The sequence below is a fragment of the Clytia hemisphaerica genome, unplaced genomic scaffold, assembly GCF_902728285.1.
Source record: "Clytia hemisphaerica strain Z4C2 unplaced genomic scaffold, Clytia hemisphaerica genome assembly, whole genome shotgun sequence".
Classification (NCBI taxonomy): Eukaryota; Metazoa; Cnidaria; class Hydrozoa; order Leptothecata; family Clytiidae; genus Clytia; species Clytia hemisphaerica.
This window is the reverse complement of record NW_027104384.1, coordinates 665099-688444: the sequence shown is the minus strand read 5'-3', so window position 1 is coordinate 688444 and position 23346 is coordinate 665099. Positions and strand designations below refer to the sequence as shown.

The following is a 23346-nucleotide window of genomic DNA, read 5'->3' as shown; positions in this document are numbered from 1 at the left end:
TCTGCTATGCTGACAAAGCAGAATAAGAAATATTATTTTCTGCAATTGGGCTTTTTCTAGAAAAAAATTGAATATGGGGGGGGGGGTGGAGGATATAACGATTTTCGGTGACTTTTGGCCCCCCGGACGGCGGGTTTTACCCCCGGACAAGCATCAGTTAACCCCCCGGACAACCCAAATTTCCCCGGACAGAGCAAATTTACCCCGCGGACAATATATCCTTCACCCCCCATGTACGGACATTTTCTGGAAGAGCCCATTGTTTGCTTGCGAGGAGAAAAATGCTCTACAAGCAGATGGTAGGATATACGAAGGGGAGATATGTTGATCACTTTGATGGGCCTGAGGATGAAAATTTGCACTCAGACAGATTAAGAGTTTAAAATAGAAAAAGTTAAGTGATACGACACACTTCATTCTGAAATAGTTAAAAAATGTAGCATATTGAGAAAAAAAACATATGGCAAGAAAATAGCAAGGGAAACGAAAACAATTTTTTTTACTGGCTTTATTGTAATACACTCATATACGGGCTGAAAAAAAGTATTGTAGGCTCAAATTTGTCTGTAATGACAAGAGTCCAATTTTGGCCACACATACGGTAGTTTTCAAAGAAAAAGATTTCGAAACTAAGAATTTTTACTGTTTAAATCAATGGTAAGAATAAGCTTTTTCACCTAATTTTATTAACATAAATTCTCGAATTTCGGTGAATTAGACAGTCGGAATTTTGAGACGGAAAAGCGTCTTTATATATACTTCACTTAGACGGAAATCCGTCTGAGACGAAAGAGCTTTTTTTGGAGATTTAAATGCTAAGGTTGAGGGTCCCCAGCTGGCACACAACGTTGTTTCAATGTTTATCTAACGTTCACAACATCCATATAACGTTAGATGAACGTTGAAACAACGTTGTGTGCCAGGTGGGTCACGTCTTATATCTGCATCCAGTTACTTGTAATAACTAACAAGATATTTGATACGCGAAGATTAGAGATGAATCTTCACCAATTTTTCCTACATTAGGTGCGCGGCCCGCGTGGGTTTTCATACAAACGCTAGATTGAAAGTAATATTCACATTCAAAAACATAGAAAGCGCTAGATTCAACCCGTCGATCAGTGGCGCATATCTAAAGGCATCATTTTTAGTTGCCAGGAAAAGGCTGAAGATTACTCTCTAGATCTCAGAAATGTCTACCATCTGGATTAGACCTAGACCTAGATTAAACTTATATTTCACTACTCTTAGGTTCCAATAAACGGGGGGGGGGGGGGTTCGAATAAACGGGGGGGGGGTTGGAAAATTTTCTAGATTTAATAAACGGGGGGGACCTAATTGCCGGGGGGGAGTGGAAATTGTACTTCTGAAACCCAAAAATAAGGTAAAAATAGGCTAAAATCAGGCTATTTAGAGCAAAATAAGGGGCCTTCTCTTTGACAGCTGAAAATATTCTTAGAGATTAATAAACGGGGGGGTCCTAATAAGGTCCGGGGGGGGTTGGAAAATTTTCGGAAAAATTAATAAGCGGGGGGGGGGGCCCGTTTATTTGGAACCTAAGAGTAAGTTGGTAGTAAGTAGCATGTAGATAAGTAGGCGGTCCTTTCCTTAGCTTATTCATGCTTTGCTTTCTGCAGTATAGATCAGAGGGTCAGTTTGTTTGACAAGATTCTGACCAACTGACAACTACAATCTACGATTTTGCGGGTCAAAACTGCGGGTTACATTTACGCCTCAGTCCTTAAAATAGTAGGTAGTAGCAGTCCATAAAACTAATACCTTGACCAGCGTGGTAATTTGAGGAACAAGAAAATCCAGAAGGATAAATAGCGTTGTGCTTTTCCAACGCTGTGTTTCTGTCCTTGCATGATCTGAGCAGTAACGAGTGCTGACAGTTTTTGACTGTACGTTCCAGCGATAAAATATTGCCATATTTTGTCTGTGTAACCCGCTTTGTCTACATCAACGTGAATCAGCTTGTTCAAGATCTGCATGAAACTGTATAAGAAAAGTGAAATGTTTAACTTGCTTAAGGATTGGTTAGAATTAGAGCCGTTTTAAAACAAAAACTTTGACGGTTCTGTCTTTTGACGCAAAAAAGTAAAAGTCAAGTCTAGGTAGTTTCCACACAGTTCATAAGATCGTATAGAGTCTGAAGTATATTCACAATGCTATGTGACTCAAAGTTGTGAAAAGGCTGGAATTTCTACTTCGTTGGAAGTACTGAAGGGGCAACAAAACTTGTTCGAGTTATGGAGACATTCGAGATATAGAGGTTCCAGCTAAAGAGACACTGTATTGTCGATTTCACAAAAAACAATTAAATATATGTTTTTTCTTTTACCCACCTGTCAACGAACAATCGTTCAGGACAACTTAAGAACAAAGGGACAATGTTACAGATCATATGCATTACAGCCTCGTATTGGTACCAATCTTTGAGCGTTGTCATGTATCGAATGCCTTTGCTTAGCAACAAATCAACACTATGAGAGGAGAAATAATGAAGATAAAAATAAAATAGTTTATCAAATAAAATCTTTCTCCTGAATAAGTCAACGCCCTCTAAAGGGCATTATTAGCCGACGATTTTGTAAAGGGAAATTGCCCTACCCTTAAAGTAATGTTTTCGAAAAGGTTTGCTACTGTTTACAAACTCCGATTTAACATTGAGCTGATAGGAAAGAATAAAGGGTGATCTAGTCATTTTTTCGTCTTTCCGATCAGGAAAGCCCTTTCCAAAGGATCAGAAAGAATCGGAGCTACTTCTTTCCGTTCGGGAAGTTTTATCCCAATTAGGAAGTGAGTGACAGAGGCAAGTGGTTTAAGATTTTTATCTTGCTTTCTAGCTTGACTAAATAAGGTAGGCGTTGGCGTTTTGTCTCATTTTGAGTCCACCGTCTTTTCTTAATGTGACTTTCTTTGTTTTATGTTGTTGAAGATATCACCATTCCCAGACAGTGAAGTAACATTGTGGGTTTTAAAATTTTCTTTTTTTGGCCTTCCGAGAATAAAAAAATACTCTCTCTTTTACGCCGAAGTATTTGTGTGGGAAAAAAATGACCCCTAAAACAGATGTACCGAGGTGTGAAAAGTATAGATCAGCAATAGATCAGCTTTTTTACTCTATTCTGGATCCAGAGATTTTGATTTAGTTTGGGGGAAAAAAATTCAGATTTCTGTTCCGCATTTTTGTTAAAGTATCAACATACTGTATTATGGATTTCAGCTTTTAACACTTTTTGACTTAAAGTTGAACTTTCAAAGACTAACCAGCAGTGTTAGAAAATTGCTAAAAAAATGGCTAATAGGATTGAAAGAAGTACCGCAGAAGCTCACTGATTCAACACTAAACAGCATATCTAATTCATTTTAATTTTTTTCATCTTAAACATTTTATCTTCGTTCTTATACGACAGAATTTTCCATAGTATTTCTACCTAGCATAAACTGAGCATATAAAATCCATTCTAATTCATTTGAACTGCAGAGTGATTCGGATTATAGAAGATTTAACAGTACATCGCCGTCACCAGTGCGTTCCTAAGGGTCCAATCTCTACATAAGAGTCCACTGAAAGCTTTTTTTATAGACTGGATGGCGGGATTAAGTGACACGGTAGTATATGGTATGCTTTTGTAAAACAGTCCGCCAGATTTTAGTTATTTTTGGAAGGTAAAAACAGTATGAAGCAATGTTTTTATTTGACAATAAAGGATTGAAAATCACGTGTTTGTTTCTCATTTTTGATTATATCTTTCAACTAGTTATTTGGATTTTTAACATTTTCTCTCAAAAAAGGCGACCTCGCCAAAATCTACTTCACTGGACTCAGCGTCATAAAAAATTATCAAAAAGCAAAGTTCAGCCAGAAGTGGACTCTAGTCTAGGGTTTTGTGGGCTCCCTGTGAACTGCTAGTTGTTATTGCGAAGAAAATTAAAAACATTCACAACTTACAAATGACTGTCTTTTGTCATTGAAAAAGCCACGTAATTCGCAAATAGCCCGTTTGATTTTAAGGCTATGTTTACATTGATCAACGATGGAGTTTCTTCAATTTGAAATTCGAATGACTTCTTGTTCCATAACGCATTAAGGGTTGTGATACACCAACCTGTTTTGTTACTATGGTCTGTGAAAGAAGAAGACAATTAAATTACTACAGGACTCGAAGCGAGGTGGATTCCAATCTATAGGGTCCCTTATTAGTATTTTTGGCTCCCGCTTGAAGCGAATGTCTTCTTGGTTCTTGCGCTTCCAATAAAAAGACCACATGAGTGGTAACTAAATGTTTCGGTGACAGAACAATTACCCCCTGGACAATTACCCCCTGGACAATTACCCCCTGGATAATTACTCCCTGGACAATTTCGTTAATTTTGAATCCCCCTCTCAACTCCCTATAATCATTTGAATCCGAGAAGATGTCAAAATTTATGGTGATCAAATAAATTTGTTGTATTTTCAAAGGAAAATTACCTTTAAATAATTCTTTGTATTTGGCAAGGAAAACAACCTAAACCTAATTCTTGTATTATTATTTATTTATTTATTTATTCATTTATTCATTTATGCACTAATTCATTTATTTATTTATTTATTTATTTATTTATTTTTTATTTTCATTGCTTTACAGACTGCGAAATTTTGGTAGTTTTTTCAAGGTTTTTGGAATTTTATGTCAAATTTTTCATTTTATCCATAAATCCATTATCCTTACTGTTTATACGATAAAATTTGACATTGAATTTTTTGTGACACCTTACTGTCAGAAATGTCATCTTGCTCAAGGTGTGAAAATTTTTAGGTGTCAAATCTTTTTTTATTTTGAAGCTAAATATAAGTTAGGAAATTACAGAAAATGTCATGCCAAAACCCTGCCAAATTTTACAAATTAAATACCCGCCAAAAGTTGCATTTTAATCAACCATCAAATTATTAAGTACATGCCAAAAATGAATACACTCAAGGTAGTTTTTTTGTGTACTACAATCAGGGTCATAATATATTGGCACTTTTGGCTAATTTACAATTTTTCGAAAATTGAAGTTCGAGCGAGAATGTCAATTTTTAGGCCTTCAACTTGATTTCATCAAGTATTTCAATCTGGGAGGGATTTATGGGTTTCTAGGCTATATTTCAAGCCCTACTAGACCATTTTTGAACTTTTGGATCCTCAGATCCTAAGGTCCTAAGTTTTAAGTCTAGCGTTAAAACTCAGAGTTAAAACTCTACCCTTCGAACCTACTTTAGAGCACTTACAAATCGATTGTGGTTTCAAAACACCCCGGTGAATTTCCCTTTTGTGCCAAATATTTTGTCCCTGATTGTAGCTGCTGTGTTACTTCCTCTGTCTTCCTTTGAGCTTAAAGAATATTCGAAACTGATTTGTCACAATTTGATTGACTTTACATGGTCATTTAGAGTATCATTTTAGAGAAAAAATAATCACCAATTTATTCAAAATTCCTTTCCTTTGTGGAAACACATATTGCGCCACAACAGGTCATTATACACCACAAACAATCAAATAAAGTGAGCCATATGGTCACATTTTTATTGAGGAAAAGCTATATTGTGAAATCCGTCCTTTTAAGAGGCAAGGTCACAGGGAAAAAAGATTTGTGTACTATTTTTTGTATGGGTTACAAAGCAACTTGATCAGAGAATTTTTTAATAATAAGAGCTCTTGGTGTTGTTTTTATGTTTTCATATTGTGTGCAGAGGGGAATTCCCCCCGTAACCACTAGCGATTATTCAGCGTGTTTAATCCATAGATTTAAAAAGCCTGAAGGACTAGATGGCGTTTTTTTGCTGAAAAGTGTGCCGTGGTTAGGTAGGAAATCCTACCTTGGTCACGTGACATTACAATAAAATTTCAGCGCTTGACCAATCAGAAGCCTCGCGGGTCTTCGAAAACAATAGCAACAATAATTTTTCCGATATTCACTTTTTTTGCCTGTGATGGCTTAAAGCACGACAAATCTATGGTTTAACCTCTTTTCAATCAATTCGATATCAATGAAATTTTCCAAAAAAAATAATAAAATCGGACCACATATCTGCCGTGATCTGAAAATTCATATTTTTGCAATTAAATCAACTCCTAAGAGTCTAGCTTGTGTTTTCCAGTAGTTGATATCGAGTAAAAGAATTTTTTTTGGACTAAAGTTTCATTTTATTTTCTGACAAAAGGTATTAACTTTAAAAATTTCAGCTTGAAAGAGCTTGAGTAGAGTAAAACTTGTGTAGATTTTTCCAAAATCAAGATGTTAAACTCCTTTTAACTCCTTCCTTTTAAATATTATACTATTCTAGGGTTTGGTCTTTCACAATCAGCAAAAGTTTTGATCTGAAAACGATACCATTAATCTTGAATAAGGTCAACTCGTTTATGCAATTATCTCAAAATAAGAAAAATGCAATTACTTCCTTTTGTCAGATCACGGCAGATATCAGGTGTACAGGTGTTTTTTTATAAGAATGGTGTAAATCCATTTCATCATGGATATTCTTAACTTTTTTGGGAAAATCATCTTAAAATATTCTAACAGCATTCTTAGGTTAGGATCCTAGTAATTCAGACTAGATTTAACATTTAGTACATACGTCTCAAGCATAAAATGGCATTTTTGTGAAAGGAAAAGAAGTGAGCCTTTCTTGGGGGTAATTGACAATTTATAATTGAAAATGCTCTAAAAATGGCATTCTTAGCTTGAGTAGCAAAATTCCATGATGGTGATATTCTTAGCATTATCCTTAATTTTGTGAGCGAGAGATGATATTTTGCACACTTTTATGCTCAGAAAATAATAATTTCTTTTCAATCATAATACACAACAGGTTATCAAAAGAGTTTATGAAAAGAATGTTGTGATCTTGACTCGCCTAAAGGCTCGGAAAATATGACGAAAAATCTGAACTCAATATATCCCATATTGTACTCGGTACCGTATGATAGCTATCACTTATCTTTTGATCCATCTTATGCTCTTTGGGCGGACCTTCCAGCGCAGCTGGTTTATTTCCATTTTGTTTTGCTATACACTTTTTTACACCGGGTGGTCCAAAAAAGACTTCGGACGTGTGTTGGCTTCTTGAGATCGAATAAATTTGGTCGACCCTGAAAATACTTTTATTAGTCAGAAGATATTCTAACTTAAATGTTGAGGTATAATTTTTAGGGGACAATGTCGTTTTAGAGTCATAGCTATTCAAAGTTAAAATTCACTTTTCGAAAAGTGGAAAAATACGCCAGAAGGGGGGGGGGAATAGGAGTGAATAGGAGTGACCTTATCTTAAGTATTGTCAAATTTGTCAACAAAATATGCTATTTTGAGCAAATATTACTTTTTAAAGCATTTAAATGATTATTAAGGTCGTAAAACTCGTTGAATGTGTCAAATTGTGTGTCTGTTATCGACATTTAATCCCTCTTTTTTGACGTGTTTTTGCACATTTTAAAAAGTGAATTTTGGCTTTGAAAGCTATATAAACTCCAAAAATACCAAATTTAAACAATTATAACTCAACATTTCAGCTAGTTTACTATCTTCTAACTAATAAAAGTATTTTCAGGGTCGTTCAAAAATTTATTCGATCTCAAGAAGCCAACAAACGAAGATTTTTGTTGACTCCCCGGTAAGAAAATTCATTACATATTTTTTGAGTTAGCTCTTTAAAACGAAAATTATATTTTGGTCATACATGTTTTTTTTACAGAGGGTGTATGATGCGGAATATTTTCTCCTGTAAATGAGAGGTTCGAATGAAATATATCTTTTGGAAAAATCATGCTATTAAAGGGTTTCTACGGGAATAAAAGGAGCTGATTTTAGGCAGTGTCTTCATACTGAGTCAGATAAATTAAAGCTACTGTTTTACGCAACGATATCCTGCAGACAAGTAAAAGATTGAAAGTTGTTTCGAGATGTGACCTCACTTTCTATTGCTTTTGTAAACAAAAAATAGCAAAGTTGATTTCGAGCAAATTTGTAGTCGAAAGTTTTGATTATAAGATAGAAAACGTTCTATTTATTATAAACATAAAAACATTCGAAAGAGTATCAGTAAAAGTCCCTTTGTTTGAGAATTGTTTTTTATTCAATGTATTTTCATTTTTTCAAAACCATTTTCTAATCTTGTCGAAAACAAAACCTTTAACAGCATTCTTTATTACACTTTCATACAGCATTCTTAAATGCAGTTTTCAAGAATAACAAGTCAAAAAGACTAACTATAACGATCAAGAATCGTCTCGATAGGTAATTGTTTGGGAATCTTTTTTTCGAGGGAGGGGGTAATTGTCTGGGGGGCAGTTGTCCTGGGAGTAGTTCAAGAGTGAGCGAAAATTATCAACACTTTTACTTTACATCCGAATTTTCACGAAAAAAATAGATTTTCGATAAAATTTATACGAACGGAATTACGAGGTTTAACACCAGTCCAAGTCATTATGAGGCCTGTTTTGTGATCGAAGAATTTTTTGAGGTTTGTATTTAATACCTTGGAACTAGAAAATAAACTTACTTTGACTTGACACAGCTTTCAAAAAATCTTCGAGATTCTGTTCCAAATCGAGGCCAGTAACCTCGCTTTCATGTAATTTTAACTTCAATAAAACATCCCATCCCCATGCTAAATATTCGGCATGTGTTTTGGATTGCATAAGTTTTGTGAAAGATGAAACTGCATATTTGCTGACCTATGGAAATTAAAAAAAAAAAAAATGAATCTGTGATTTCAAAATATAATGACCGCAAGCCTAAAAAGCAATTTGGAGTCCATAAATTTAGTTTTTAATATCGATGATCTTCAATCAATCGACTATAAAAATCAATATAATGACACAATCGATGTCCCCGCAAGCTACTTTTAACGACGATAATTTGCCGTTACAAATCTACAATTACAATTATTCTACCAATCTACAATTACAATTTATTCCAAAAATCTACAATTATGGAATCGGGTCCCCTGCTCTTTTAAAAAGAGGAAAAGAGGAGCTTGCTTTTATGGGTCTAGAGTAGAGAGAAAATAAATCTTGTGGTAAACCGGTCTAACTTTTAACGTTTTGAGGTCGACTTTATTTATTTTTGAGTCTATGGGTCTTACTTTGCCGTTTTTGTGGTAGCTTAAATGTGAGTTTGGAGTTTGTGTGATGTATAGGAAAAGTGGAAGATTATCATTAAGTGAGTAAGGATCCGAATAGTGCGATAACAGGAGCCAACAAAGACCATAGTTATTTCCGTTGACAATAAAAATAACAAGAAAGTGGTTTCAACAATGAGAAATAAGTTTTTTAACTGGAATGACCGTATACTACGCTTTAAGTGTCTTATTACACATGAATTTTGATCGAAAATTGAAGAAGTTGACCTTTATTGTAGATGGGAAGAACTGAAAATGACGTTGTTTTGATTTTTACCCTTTTTTTTGTCTGGAGTTGTTTTTTATAATTCGTGAAATACAGTAATATAAGTGTATAGTATAAAATAAAATGTAGTATTTAACATAATTTTTGCAGGATAATTTTAGTTTCTATCATACACGTTTTTTTTATAAGAACGTAAAGGCTTCGATGGCAAAAATGTTAAGAACAAGTTAAGAACATTTAAGGCTTTGCAGACCCTAAAACACCCAATTTCTAAGGAAAATAGACAAAAATACTCACAAAATGGTGAAAATAAAAACATGTTAAGAACATTTTTAGGCTTAAAACTCAAAAAGTTAAGAACATCCGAAGGCTTCAAAAATGTTGGATGTTCTTATAAAAAACGTGTACGTGCTTCAATTACGATTAGCATGCTAGACTACTCTTTTCTTTGAAAGCATTAGACGTCGAATAAACTCGACATTCATGACGTCAATATACTTGCTGTTTGCTATAAAAGGCAAAAAAGGTCTATTTGAACCGGTTTGTGTAAACCGCAGGTTACAGGTCACAGGTTACAGGTTACAGGTTACAGGTCAGTGATGACAGGTTGACTTTAATCAATGTCATTGCAGAGGAAAATGTTTGGAAAACACAAAGAATTATCAAAAACATTCTCAAGCAATTTCATCCATATAAAACCATTTCAAACATCAAAATTTAACCATGTGCTTTTATCGATCTTTCGCAGTTTGCGCCGTGTATAACGCAGACCAGAAAATATTTGAAACCATATTATACGTATAACAGGTATAATACATATTGTAATGTTTGTAATGTTATAATGATGGTTACATACACGCTTTTTTTTTATAAGAATGGTATAAATCCATTTCATCATGGATACTCTTAACTTTTTTGGGAAAATCTTCCTAAAATATTCTTACAACATTCTTAGGTTAGGATCCTAATTGACAATTTATAATTTAAAATGGTCTAAAAATGACATTCTTAGCTGGAGTAGCAAAATTCTATGATGGTGATATTCTTAGCATTATTCTTAATTTTTTGGCCATTTTCATCATGGACATTCTTATAAAGTGTATTCTTATAAAAAAAAAAGCGTGTATAATAAAACACATCGCTCTAAAACTACCTTCTCAGAGAACTCACGAGCTTCTGATTGGTGTAATTTTGTATCCAGCCATATTGTTATCATCACATTAGGTATGCTAAATATTTTTGGTGTTTTTCTCTTGTAAGACATGATATTTTGTGATTCTGTCAATATTTTTGTCAAAAATTGTCATTAAGTCATTAAAATAACAATTGAATGATTAATTAGTTTCATCCTTCTAAAACCACTCTCTTAGGGACCTCACAAGCTTCTGATTGGTGCCGTTTTATATCCATTCACACTATCAACATCACATTCTGTATTATAAATATTTTTCGTGTTTTTGTCTTTTCTTGCATCAGATTTTATGATTCTGTTAATATTTTTGTCAAAAATTGTCATTAAGACATTAAAATAATAACTGAATAATTAATTCCATTAGTTCCATCCTTCTAAAACCACTCTCTTAGGGACCTTGCAACAAAGCTTCTGTTTGGTGCCATTTTTTATCCATTCACACCATCCACATCACATTTTGCACTTTTCGTGCTTTTGTCTTGTTAGGCATCATATTTTATGATTTTGTCATTGTTTTTGTAAGTAAGTGTCACTAGGTTGTTATTCTATTCATTTGTCGTTTTATAATATCTAAATAACATGTATTACTTTTTTGTAATTTAATGCGTTATGTATTGATGTTATGTTATGTATATGTTATGATCTTATTATCTTTTTTCCGGTCTGCACTTTGTTGACCTGTAACCTGTGACCTGTAACCTGTGACCTGTAACCTGCGACATGTAACCTGCGGTTTACACAAACCGTTTTTGAACCGCTTTTGCACAATACCACACTGTGGATATCACGAACATTATTTCTAATAATTTAAAAAATCAAAAATATATTAGGCTGAAGGTAAAAATTAGCCTATTTTGACAGGCCGTAGTTTTATATTGAAGTTAAGAGAAAAATTCCTTCTCATTCGTTTCCTCTCTCTACTATTAATCTTGAATTTTCAATTTTATGAAGATCCTTTCGCCTGATCTTGACTTTGATATAACTTTTTACATTACACGATTTTTTATAAGAATGGTGTTTTTTCATTCCATGATGGATATTCTTAACTTTTTTGGAGAAAATCATCCTAAAATATTCTTACAGCATTCTTAGGTTTTAGGATCCTAATTTCAAGCTAGATTTAACATTTAATACATACGTCTAAAGCATAAAATGACATTTTTGTGGAAGTATTTGAAAATGCTCTAAAGATGGCATTCTTTAGCTTCAGTTGCCAAATTCCACATGATGGTGATATTCTTAGCATATTCTTAATTTTTTGGCCAATTTCATTATGAACATTCTTATAAAGTATATTCTTATAAAAAAAAGCGTGTACACTAGCGCTTGGTACTGAGAAAATTATTTGATGATTCCAGATGGGTTTACCAGAGGAAGATCAGTGATTACTGCAAACTATTTTGTTACGAAAGTTAAGAAAAAAAACTAAGAAAAAGTGAGCTTTTAGAAGGTCAATGAACCCAAAGCTACCTTCCTATTGTAACACCGTCTTTCCTTGAAGATTTGACAGGTGAAGAAATCACTTTACTGTTTCATACTATTTAAAAAATGAAATACTCAAAATCTGATTGATCCAAAAGAGTACCACTTTGCAGTCCCTTTATAAAGGGAAGCGTAGTGAAAATTTCATGTAGGGCTTGAATACCAGAGCAACCCTATGCGCTATGGTGAGTACTTGAAAGGAAAAAATACATGTCTATTGGAGGAAAATAAAGTCCATTCGTTTTGAATTAGACGATGCTATCGTCTGTCAGTAAACTATAAAATATATGCAAAGAGTCAGGGCGTCAGGGCGGTTTACAGGAAAAAGAGTGGCGGCAGAGTTTGGAACAAATGGACGATATCAATTTGGCGCACCTCAATATAAAAAATCTTTGCCTGACCGACCTCTGAGACAGGTCGGCGGCTTTTTGAGATTTTCCACAGAGAATAGCTTGCGTTTTTTGTTGGAACTGAGTGCAAACCAAAAGAGCCAAACAAGATGGTTGATGAAATTTCACTCAGATTGTTTTTATGAGATTTATTTTCTGGTGTGTTTATGGTGGAGAAGAATTGTTTATACTTAGTCTTTTATTATGCATGGCGAAGTTTGGGTGTAGCATTTATAAGTCTTTAGTTTGTCAGGAATAGGGTTCCTCAAGATTTGCTTTTTGGAAAATATTTTTTTTTGAATATGAACAAATGATCAACAACTGACTGACATTCTCCCCTCAATATTCCATTTTAATCAGGTATGTTTCACACTCTTCTTGAAATTTCCAGGATGTGTTCTATTTTTTGAGAATGTTATATACATTTTTGAGTCTATCAAATATACATAAAACTACTCTTTCTGATTTTTCCTGAAAATATCCTCTTTACCATTTTTCATGTTTTTCTATCTGTTTTATCACCCTAAGTTTCTGTGAAGAGAATCTCTAACTGGTGTTAAAAATTCTAACTTTTAGCTTTTAGGAGTTTAAGGTGCCACTGGAGAGAGTAGGGTTTTTGAGATTTTCAACTGGAAAAAATCAAAAATTAAAAGTAATGTAATGATTTTAGGGATGTTCTTAGGTTGTTCTCAGGTTATGTATGTTTTAAGAATGAATTAATTTTGTAAATGTGGTGGACAATAATTGAAAAAATTCTTGTCTTACTAATTTTTTGAATTGGAATAGAAGTCTTCTCTAGCTGCAAGCTAGTCTGCCTTCAAATTTATCATCTTCCATATAAACAAAACCTAAAAAACTACACACTTTTTTTTTTATAAGAATGATGTTTTTTAATTTTATGATGGATATTCTTAGCATATTCTTAATTTTTTGGCCAATTTCATCATGAAGATTCTTATAAAGTATATTCTTATAAAAAGCGTGTAAAAGATGCTTTCACGTGCCTATATTCTACACCTTGTAAATGTTCATAAAGTTTACTACTGTAAAATGTAGAATTTTTCATCTCAAAAATGAAACACAAAAAGCAGAACATTGCAAAAAAAAAACACTTAATGTTAAAAAGAGCTGTTTTACCAGAAGGAAAGTGTATCAATGATGCTAAAAGTACAGCAAGCGTGGTATCTTTAGTGTTAAAGTAAGAGTAAAGGTGCGGGAAGAAAAAAATGTAACAACAAACCTGTTAGATTCTGTCTTAAATAATGTACCCTGACAATATTGGTACCGGATTTGTCATTTTATTGGATTTGTCTTTTCATGTGTATGTCGGATGGAAATGGTCATTTAGGTGTGTGGCATAATTGGGTCGATGGATGTGTACTAAGTGTCAGTTTTTACACTAGGCTTGGATAGTGGTAGTATTCGAGCATTTGTTTTTAACTATTTCCATCGATGATCTTTACTATTGATTTTGTCTTATATATTTTTCTTTGGATTGATTAGCTAGTTCTGGGTTCAGTTGTTAAACTTTTTCTTTTGGAAAGGTAGTTTTTGGCCTTCATTAACAGCTCTGTATTGCTTTCTTCGTGTTGCAAATATTAAACTGCAAAACTTACATTCGAAATTTGAATTACAAAAAACTACCTAAAATAAGATTTTTGTCTGTGACTTTTTGTGTTTTCGAATGTTTTGAAAATGGTCGAACCAAATCGTCGATAATACGCAAAGGCAAATCCACGGCTTTTTTCAGTTATTGCGCCAAATAGACCTTTTCATAAATTACGTCACCAACATCACTTGCCTCGTATTCAAACGATTTCCATGGTGATCATATCCCTTGAGACATCAAATGATTTTTTATGAATAGAAAGTAGTTGCAATAAAATCCGCTGGGAGTTAATCACCATGGCAATAATTTCAAAACGAGGCAAATGATGTTTGTGACGTAATTTATGAAAAGGTCTATTGGTATCGTCTACACTGTAAACACCTCCGCCAATGCTTACTCCGCCCCTGGCTAACCACCATTTTCAAATTTTATCCCACCTCCTAAACTATTCGCTTTTTTAGTGATCTTGTGTAGACGATTGGATCGTCTAGCTTTGAATGTGCACTTTTTTGCTACTACGTGTTGAACCACTCTAAAGAGAGTTAGTAATAAATGCTGATTCAGTTTCCACGTGGTAAGCAAAAAAAAGGGTGCACGCTTAAAAGACGCCCCCAGTGGTTTTCGTGATGGCGTGATTGGCGTTTTTCAAGTTGTTGTTTCGTGTTTTAAGATTTTAAAGTGCGTGATTGCGTGATCGTGATCACCAACTTGATCAACGTCATCGTGATAGAATGGAAATTTAAATCGTGATAACGTGATTTGGAATTTTTTCTTGCGTGATTCAAAACGTGATTTGAAAGGTGACTGGGGGGGCCTCTCAAAGCCAATGGACCTTAATTATTATTCATCCTACCTGTGATATGAAACCAGCATCTTTGTTACCCAGCTTTTGGATACCACCAGGATAGTCTGGGAACGAGACACCGTACCCTTCGACAATCATGATTGCAATGAGGTGGTGGTAACAGCGTGGTAAGAAGAGCTTGTCTTCCATCTGAAAAAATGAGTTAAAATCATTTTTTTTAATGATATTGCAAGGAGGCGCGCTTCTGATGATGACAAAGCATAATGTACAAAAAAATTCTCAAAATGGGGGGAAGGGAATGTAGCCTCCTCCTAAAAAAACAAAACAGAGTTTATGTATCTGGGGATATCGAGTGCGACGGTAAGTGAAATCGATACAAAACAATGTCTATAGTTGATGTACGGCTCTATATCGCCTTTGTTCACCTAAACAGACGACGGTATTTTGGAGTTTTCACCGTCGTCGAGCAAATTGGACGGTGATTCTGGAGACATATCAGCTTTGCTTTATACTGTCCCCCTCGATTTATCTGATAATACATAAACTCGCTAAAGAAGGGAGGGTAGGAAATTCCTCTGCAAACTATAATGGAATTTTTCTTAAAAATCAGATTTTTCAGTTAAAAGCATTTGAGCACGCTCAGTAGAAATTACTTTTGGAAAACCAAAAGAAACATCGTCCGTTTATATAAACTTTAAATCCCCTTTGAAATATGTTACAAGTTATGTTAGTCTACTACAGGAGTACAAGACAAACCACTAATAAAATGCCGTAGAAGTCTGGTACTTAATCTTTGGTATTTATATTATTATATTTGCTGATTTCTAGACTTCCATCAACCTAATGAAAAAACAGTCCAAAATGTTACTTTGTCAGCAGCAGGAGAAAGGTGATCTGTAAGTGAAAAAAAAGATTACCATCAACCACGCAGGGATTCGAAAACAAATTAGTATATGTAATCACATGATAACGAGTGCAATTCGAGAATAATTGCACAAGTAATTTTTTTGTTATTAATTTTCCGAGTCCGAAAGGACGAGGAAAATTCGAAACAAAAAAGTCACGTGTGCAATTTTCGAATTGTACGAGTTATTATGTGATTACGAGCTAATCGCACAATGGCTTTCACTACTTTTTCCCAGTTAGGAAAGTAAATTAAAGAAATTACACTGCGAGTTTTATATTTTTCTCTTCTCTCTGTGTCTTTCTTTTATTGTTGTTTATTGATTTTCTTTCTCACAAAATAAATTTCGAATGCAATTAAAACGTTCGATGCAAAAAAATGTAAGAAAAAACATTAAAATCAATTTTGTAAACATTGGCGCGGCTTTGAAGAGTGTGATTAACGATTAATTGCTCTCTACGGGATGCAATTAACGATTAATTGCTCTCTCTGAGGGCGTGCCAAATAAGAAAAAATAACCCATCGTGCGATTATAAGAGGAATAACAATTTACTTTCCAATAGTTACAATAGTGTTACAAAAGTGTTTCTGTTGTGTTTTTTGCGGCGAAGACGATTAGTTTCTCATTTATCTTTGTTTATCTTGAATTACATGGTACGACAGAAAATCAGCGCTTTAGTTTCGCAGATTAAAATTGCAGTTTTTAAAAAATCGATTAGTGAACTTGTTAGATCCTTAAAAGGGTAGATGTACTCGCTAAGGAACAAAGGAACCAAGGAATGCATAATTGAAGGAGTAAAACAGGAAGCGAGCGACCGGACAAACGAACGACATACCTCTGTCAACTGGTAATTCAAATTCGACAACAAAATACGGGCCGTCTGGTTTTCTTCGGAAGTGACCGCTTTATGAAGTAACCATGTCCGAATTTTCTCCAAGTCGTGTATTGTCGGACACCAGTGAGATAAGGGCAATAATTGAAAGATATAAACCATCACCTAAAAATGAGAGTATGTAGATAAGAGTGTGTTCGAGTATAATATTGGATGTTACGGGTCATATTGTTCTTTGTTTTTGTTTTGTTTTGCTGTAATTGATTTTGTTGAAATCCAAGCAATAATTGCCGCACACTATAAGCGTATGGACTACAGATTTCGGTCAAAATCTCAGTTCTTAAGAAAACGTATTTCAGTATGTACTCTGCTTTTAAAAGAGGCTTTTAGTTAATCAATGTTTTTTCAAATTTGAAACGTTTTAGAAATATAATAGCCCCTCATCAGTGCAAAAAGTTGCTCTCGGTCAAATTTTTAAATAAATAAACGAGGGTTTTTCAAGAAAAACTTTCAAAAAAGTCTAGTCTTTTATGTGACCCCAACAGGAGGGAGAGAGGCTGGAGTCATGACGAAACCCAATACATTGACCTGTCTCAGTGAACAGAAGATCAAAGGAGGAGCTAATAAATACGAATGGGGTGGAAATTCTTCCAGTTGGGTTTCTGAAGAGTTTCTTCTAAACGGAACGAGAGTTCGAGCAAGTTGGGGATTCCATCGGAGCTATGACATAAACATTTACTTTAAAAAAGTATTCACTATTCTGGTTTGACTTACATCTCGCATGTGTTCAATCTCTTGGTCGACGTATTTTAATAGAGAAGTGACCACAAACGAATGTTTGGTGCAGATAGTGTCCAAAAAGTCCTTGCCATTCTTCGAATAAAGCGTTTTCAAACTTCTGTTCAAAAATGCAATCTGCAATAGAAATAATAAAAAATAAGTTTCATACACAATGAACCTGAACAAAGGATGCTGATTCCTCTGTTCTTCAAAAGTGATTTCAGGAGGCAAACAATACAGTAACAGGAAAGAATTCTTCAACTTTTATCAAGGAAAAGAAGGTATGGAGTTTCTTTTGTTCTGGAGTATGTTATGATTGGGAAAAGTTTCTATTGTTCTACCTACCGGGTGCGTCAGAAAAAACTTTGGACGTTTGGTGAGCCACTGGGACCGAGCAAAGTCTTTTTGAAACTCAAAACCACTTTTATTAGAAAGAGGATAGTCTAACTTAAATTTTGAGGTATCATTCATTAAATTTGAAACAAAACTTTTTGAGATATTGCTATTTGAAGCTCAAAATTACTTATCAAAAAGAGCAAAAATGCATCAAAAACAGGTAATTAAATTTGTTCTCTTTTTTTCTATCTCTCTCTTTCTCTTTTGTTCTGATGTGCACGTTTTTAACGATGTCATTAATGTTTCCACTGGGTAATAAAACATACCAGAGCGGGAATTTGTAAAACAGCAATTAAAAATTTCATTTTGGTGAATTTTTGAGAGAATCTATCTGTGAAGAGTGTGATGTATGGAAAAAAATCTCTCTTTCTCAAAATGCCGCGACAACACTGTCTATTGTCACAACATTTTAATTACCCATTTTTGACGTTTTTTTACACTTTTCGAAAAGTGAATTTTAACTTCAAAAGCTTATAACTTGAGAAATACTTTACCCAACTTAAAAAGCTATACCTCAAAATTTAAGTTAGACTATCCTCTTTCTAATAAAAGTGGTTTTGAGTTTCAAAAAGACTTTGCTCGGTCCCAGTGGCTCACCAAACGTCCAAAGTTTTTTCTGACGCACCCTAGTTCTATTGTCGTTACTAATAAGGATGTACTAAATAAAAAGTCTGTATAAAATGTAAGTTTCGCATCATTTGCTCACTTATACATAAAAAGCAACCACAAGACTAAAGGTTGAACATTCGGCTAAGTTCACAACAAAAAACTGGCTTGAATATAACTATTTCAAATAGTTAAACTTAAAAGGGGGAAAACTTAGTCGGTTAAAAGTGTCGAAATTTGTAGGCGTGCAAGGCGTGAAGTTTTCACGCCGACAGAAACCTTTCTGTTCAACTTCAACAATTACGCCGACCAAAATGTTTCACTCGACTAAGTTTTTCCTTAAAGATTAGTGTAGTCGAAAGTTGAAATCATGAGGTAAAACAAACGATCAGTGCTCTAGCGTGGTTACGTATCATATTTGATAGAGGGTTATTAAGCGCTCGACAATGACAATCTTAAAGGAATTAAGAGAAAGAATGAATCTCTCTATATTTATTAGTAGAGGGCATTTTGTAAAATCGCTCGATTATTTTGGTCAAAGCACTTGTTATACATTTTTGGAAAGCTAAGGCAAAATTACTTTGGTTCCAATTTTTTTCGGACACTTTGGTGTGATTTTCGGACAAATATGACGCTCTCAGGCAAAAATCATAGGGTCAAAAATTAATGAAAATTTTAGCTTGAGAAAACGGAGACCTGTTGTATATTTTTGGAAAGCTCTCAAAAAATTAAGATTATAGATATATTGCATTTATAGGTGATTTCTGTACCTAACTCGAGATATTAACCCTTGAAAACCGTGTTTTTCAGCCAGAAACAGCTGTTTTGTCCAGTTTTTGCGCTTTTTGAAGCTCAATATCTCGAGACCTCAAAAAAAAGAACTAAAGTCTGTCCAGATATAATTGGCAGTGGAAACAAGAATGCCTGTAACTTTTGATAGTCAAATATAATTATGGAAATTTTTTCTGCTTCTTTTAGAGAATCAAAAGCGCTATATTTGAATGTATTTTTGGTTGAAAAATTCGCGATTTTTAGTGGTTAAATTTGCGATTGCAAAAATTGAGCTTTTTTTTTACTTATGCTATAAGGTTCATTTTTACATCAGTTGTAGTTCAACCTTAGGTTAAGAAGTTTGCTAAATTTCAAGGTAAACAGAAAAGTTCTTCGGAAGATATGGGACCCGAAATACCTCTTGGTAGCACTTTTCTGTGAAATATCAAATCTCCAACTTATTACTAAAAACGGGGGTTATGTTATCTTTTTTGAACAGTGCAATTAAAAGTTGGAAAAAGTGTTGGTGCATTGGTATTATTGGTATCATTGATTATTTCGAAATGAAGTGAAATCGCAGTATAATTGTTTTTATTGAAAAGATAAGCATGAACATATATTGCCTTTGTTATTTTTAAGTCATTAAAGAACTTTGCTAATTCCCAAAACACTAAACACAGTTTGGCTATGAGGTCATTAAAAAGATCGTAAAAATGTGTTATGATCGAAAAACTGTTTTATCAATCATATCACTACCCCCGTTTTTAGTAATAAGTTGGAGATTTGATATTTAACAGAAAAGCGCTACCAAGGGATATTTCGGGTCCCATATCTTCCGAAGAACTTTTCTGTTTGCCTTGAAATTTAAAAAACTTCTTAACCTAAGGTTGAACTACAACTGATGTAAAAATCAACATTATAGCATAAGTAGAAAAAAAGCTCAATTTTTGCAATCGCAAATTTAACCGCTAAAAATCGCGAATTTTTTAACCAAAAATACATTCAAATATAGCGCTTTTGATTCTTTAAAACAAGCAAAAAAATTTTCCATAATTATATTTGACTATCAAAAGTTACAGGCATTCTTGTTTCCACTGCCAATTATATCTGGACAGACTTTAATTTCCCCCTACTATAGCTGAAATTTGAAAAAAATTTCATCTCGTCTTTCTGATACAGTTACCCTAAACAATTGTGCTGTCATTTTTGTTTTTCAGGAGAACAAAAAATAACCAACAATACAGTTATAAAACATGAAGGTTGGGTCGCTCTTTTTCATATCCACCATTTTATCAATCTCCTTACCTATGAACACACTATCCTTTATCGTTTTGGTTCGCGGTCGACGGAGATTCAAGCGCCAATGGTTCACACTGATCAATTTGATAATCGTTCATCTAATTCAAACATTTTTTCATTTACCGCTGCTCATTTATAATACGGTGAATTCCCAATGGATGTTCTCGGAAGATTTTTGTCAACTGGATGCTTTTGTCATGGCTGTGGCCGGCTTTGAGATTATTTTCACACATCTCGTAATAAGTATCGAAAGGTAAAAATCATTTGCTATACCCTCAGTAAATATTTATGTAGACTTTGCTCTTTTATGTTAGTAAGTTAGCGACTAAGGACTCTTTTTCTTTTACTCTAACGTCCAAGGTTCCGAATAGTAGGGGGTCCTAACACAATGGGGGGGGGGGGGTGGTCCGATTTTTTTTCAAATATAATAAACGGGAGTGACCTTAATTGCCGGGAGTCGGAAATTGTACCTTCAAAGACCCCCAAAATAAAGTAATTATATACTAAACCCAGGCATTTAGAGCGATTCAGTTTTTGATAGCTGAAAATTTTCAAAAATAAAAAAAACGAGCGGGGAGTCCTTATAAAAAATCATAACCAGATGGTGATGTTTATTCGGAGAAGCAGTCTAGCTGAAGGTTACTCTTCTTTGTTTTTAGGTTCATCAAATTGAAATACCCAATGAGATACGAACAAGTCCTAAGTACCAATGTCTTGAAGTTTGCTTCAGCAAGTACATGGCTGGTAGCCATTTTGTTTTCGTGCCCTCCAATGTTTGGCTGGTCGAAATATGTATTAGATGGTGGAGTGCATTGTGGGAACGACTTAGTGGAAAACGCGGGAAATATCAGTTATCTGTTAGTGTGTAGCATATTTGGTTTTCTTGTTCCTTACATTGCATCTATAACTCTAAGCATCAAATTTCTTGTCGAAGTCAAACAAGTAGGTAAAATTTACCCTGTCAGCAAATCAATCAGCGTTTTTGTTATTACTTCAATGACAACATTTACAATAGCCTGGTTACCCTTGGTGGCGTGCATTATATTTAGCCTGACTGTCAAACGTTTGGAGCCGTTTAATATGGAGGTGGTATCCATGGTTACCAAGATAACAATCATCACTGATACTCTGTTGTTTTTGTACTTAAAGAGAGACTTTCAAGAAGTGGCCAAAAGAACTATATCGAGAATGAAAAGCGACAGTATTGTAAAATTTTCATTTTCATCATCAGGCTAGTTACAACTATCGTCCGACCCTGAAATTCCGAAAATCGAAATCAAAATAAAATTATTATTGGAAGTACATTTTAATTTTGATCACAAATTTAGTATAGCTTTTTTCAAGATTTTGAGAATTATATGTTCAATTTTTCATTTTATCCAGGAATTTGACCTTTATGTGTCTTTTTATTTTCTATTTTGCGATTTTGTCAAAATGTAGTAGTTTTTGCTGCCTTTTAAGGAAATTTTATAAGTGAAATTCTACTTTTATTTTTATTTTTTCTCCGACCGACCGACCCTCTTTTTTAGGAAGCTTGGCCCGTAAAACAACAAATTAGATTGACCTTGCCTTAAAAGAAAGAAAGTTAAACGTATCATCTTAAATACAATTGAAAATTTTATATAGGAAAAAATTATTATAGAACAGTAGAAGTAGAAAATTGCAGCAAATTCTAATTGTACATAGAAATCTTTTTGTGTTTACGTAGTGTAAATTTTTATTATGTAGTGTAATGTTTTAGAAATATTATATGTTCGATGAATGCAAGTCAATCTCGACGAAAGAGCTCTTTACACTTATCTGATATTCCGGTGGCGGATTGCAGCCGCCCACGCTAAAGCTCTAAAGGGAGCGGGCCAATTTCCCATCTAAGAGGAATGATAGTCGGCATTTGATGTGCCGCATCCTCAGTCGGGTTCAACAGTCCTTGCCCGTAAACCTAGAAATATTTCGGTTGGACCCGCCAATCCCCGAAAACGAGAGCTGGGTTACCAGACCTCCCGCTGCAAAATTCTTGACGCGGTCTCGTAAAATTCTGTAATGTAAACCTTCCAGATGTTGAAAATTTTCCCGATCTTCAGAGCTTTAGCGTGCCAGATGAAAATTTCACCATCTGGGTGCCAGATAAGCACAAGAAAAAAGAACAGCCAAGCTTCATAAAAGAAATCTACTGTTTCGTATAATGTTTTGTTTGTTGATATCACGGAAAGACGAAAGGTTGTTATTAAGCTCTCTAGAAGAACATATCATCGTAATCTTTTTGAAACCTAGCTGTTATTTTCAAAACCAACGTTTTAAACCAACTTTTATAGAGATTTTGGCCCACTTCTCAAACTATCTGATTATCCTTTTAACCAGTCATGCAATTGCAGTGTATTAGATTTTGAATCGCTCATATATTTCTCATCGAATGTATGTAATAAATAGTTTATTTCAAGTTGACAAACAGGTAGCAACAAAGCCTAATAAAAGTCAACGCTACTTCACCTACTTAAGGTGATTACAAAAAGCCGACACCGTCAATATAGGTCCGGCAGTTTCTGCACTGTCATGATGTAGGCCTCCACTGCTTAATCTTTTCCCTAAAAATACTAAGATCAACTATATCTATATACTCATCCGGAATTAATTCCAAAACTTTTGGCCCTAAAAATGAAAGTGAAAGTTTCCATTCGAGTGGCTCAACTTAGAGGATTGTTAAACTCGAAAATTCGATCAAAATGTGACTTCTTTTCATAGAAAATGTATATTCTAAAAAAACTTACGTCCAGAGACCTTAGAAGCCGTCCACATAGTACGTACGCACTAAAATGTCGTAAATCGAGTACCCCCTCCCCCCTGTACGCAAGTGTACGCAAATGGCTAAACCCCACTGGTAAGTACGTACTTTTTCATTCACCCCC

The 23346-nt window shown here is 34.3% G+C and overlaps 2 protein-coding genes across 3 annotated transcripts in view; one reads left to right on the top strand and one right to left on the bottom strand.

The window, feature by feature from the left end:
• Positions 1–23346, bottom strand: part of LOC136819382 (ectopic P granules protein 5 homolog) — a 49652-nt gene that overhangs the window by 9611 nt on the left and 16695 nt on the right. The window contains exons 14-20 of the mRNA XM_067075618.1: positions 17366–17506; positions 16595–16756; positions 14903–15043; positions 8531–8705; positions 3959–4133; positions 2349–2486; positions 1780–1998 (exon numbers count right to left, since the gene is read on the bottom strand). Coding sequence (XP_066931719.1) covers positions 1780–1998; positions 2349–2486; positions 3959–4133; positions 8531–8705; positions 14903–15043; positions 16595–16756; positions 17366–17506 — 1151 coding nt within the window. The remainder of the gene's footprint in view (positions 1–1779; positions 1999–2348; positions 2487–3958; positions 4134–8530; positions 8706–14902; positions 15044–16594; positions 16757–17365; positions 17507–23346) is intronic.
• LOC136819358 (rhodopsin-like) lies at positions 7554–21751 on the top strand. 2 transcript variants are annotated; one of them, XM_067075594.1, is made up of 3 exons: positions 7554–7642; positions 20362–20696; positions 21103–21751. In XM_067075594.1, the coding sequence occupies exons 2-3, from the start codon at positions 20398–20400 to the stop codon at positions 21677–21679; spliced, it is 876 nt and encodes a 291-aa protein (XP_066931695.1). In that variant the 5' UTR covers positions 7554–7642; positions 20362–20397; the 3' UTR covers positions 21680–21751. The 2 variants fall into 2 exon arrangements, with proteins under 2 accessions (XP_066931695.1, XP_066931696.1); XM_067075595.1 differs by lacking the exon at positions 7554–7642 and having other exon boundaries at positions 20354–20696.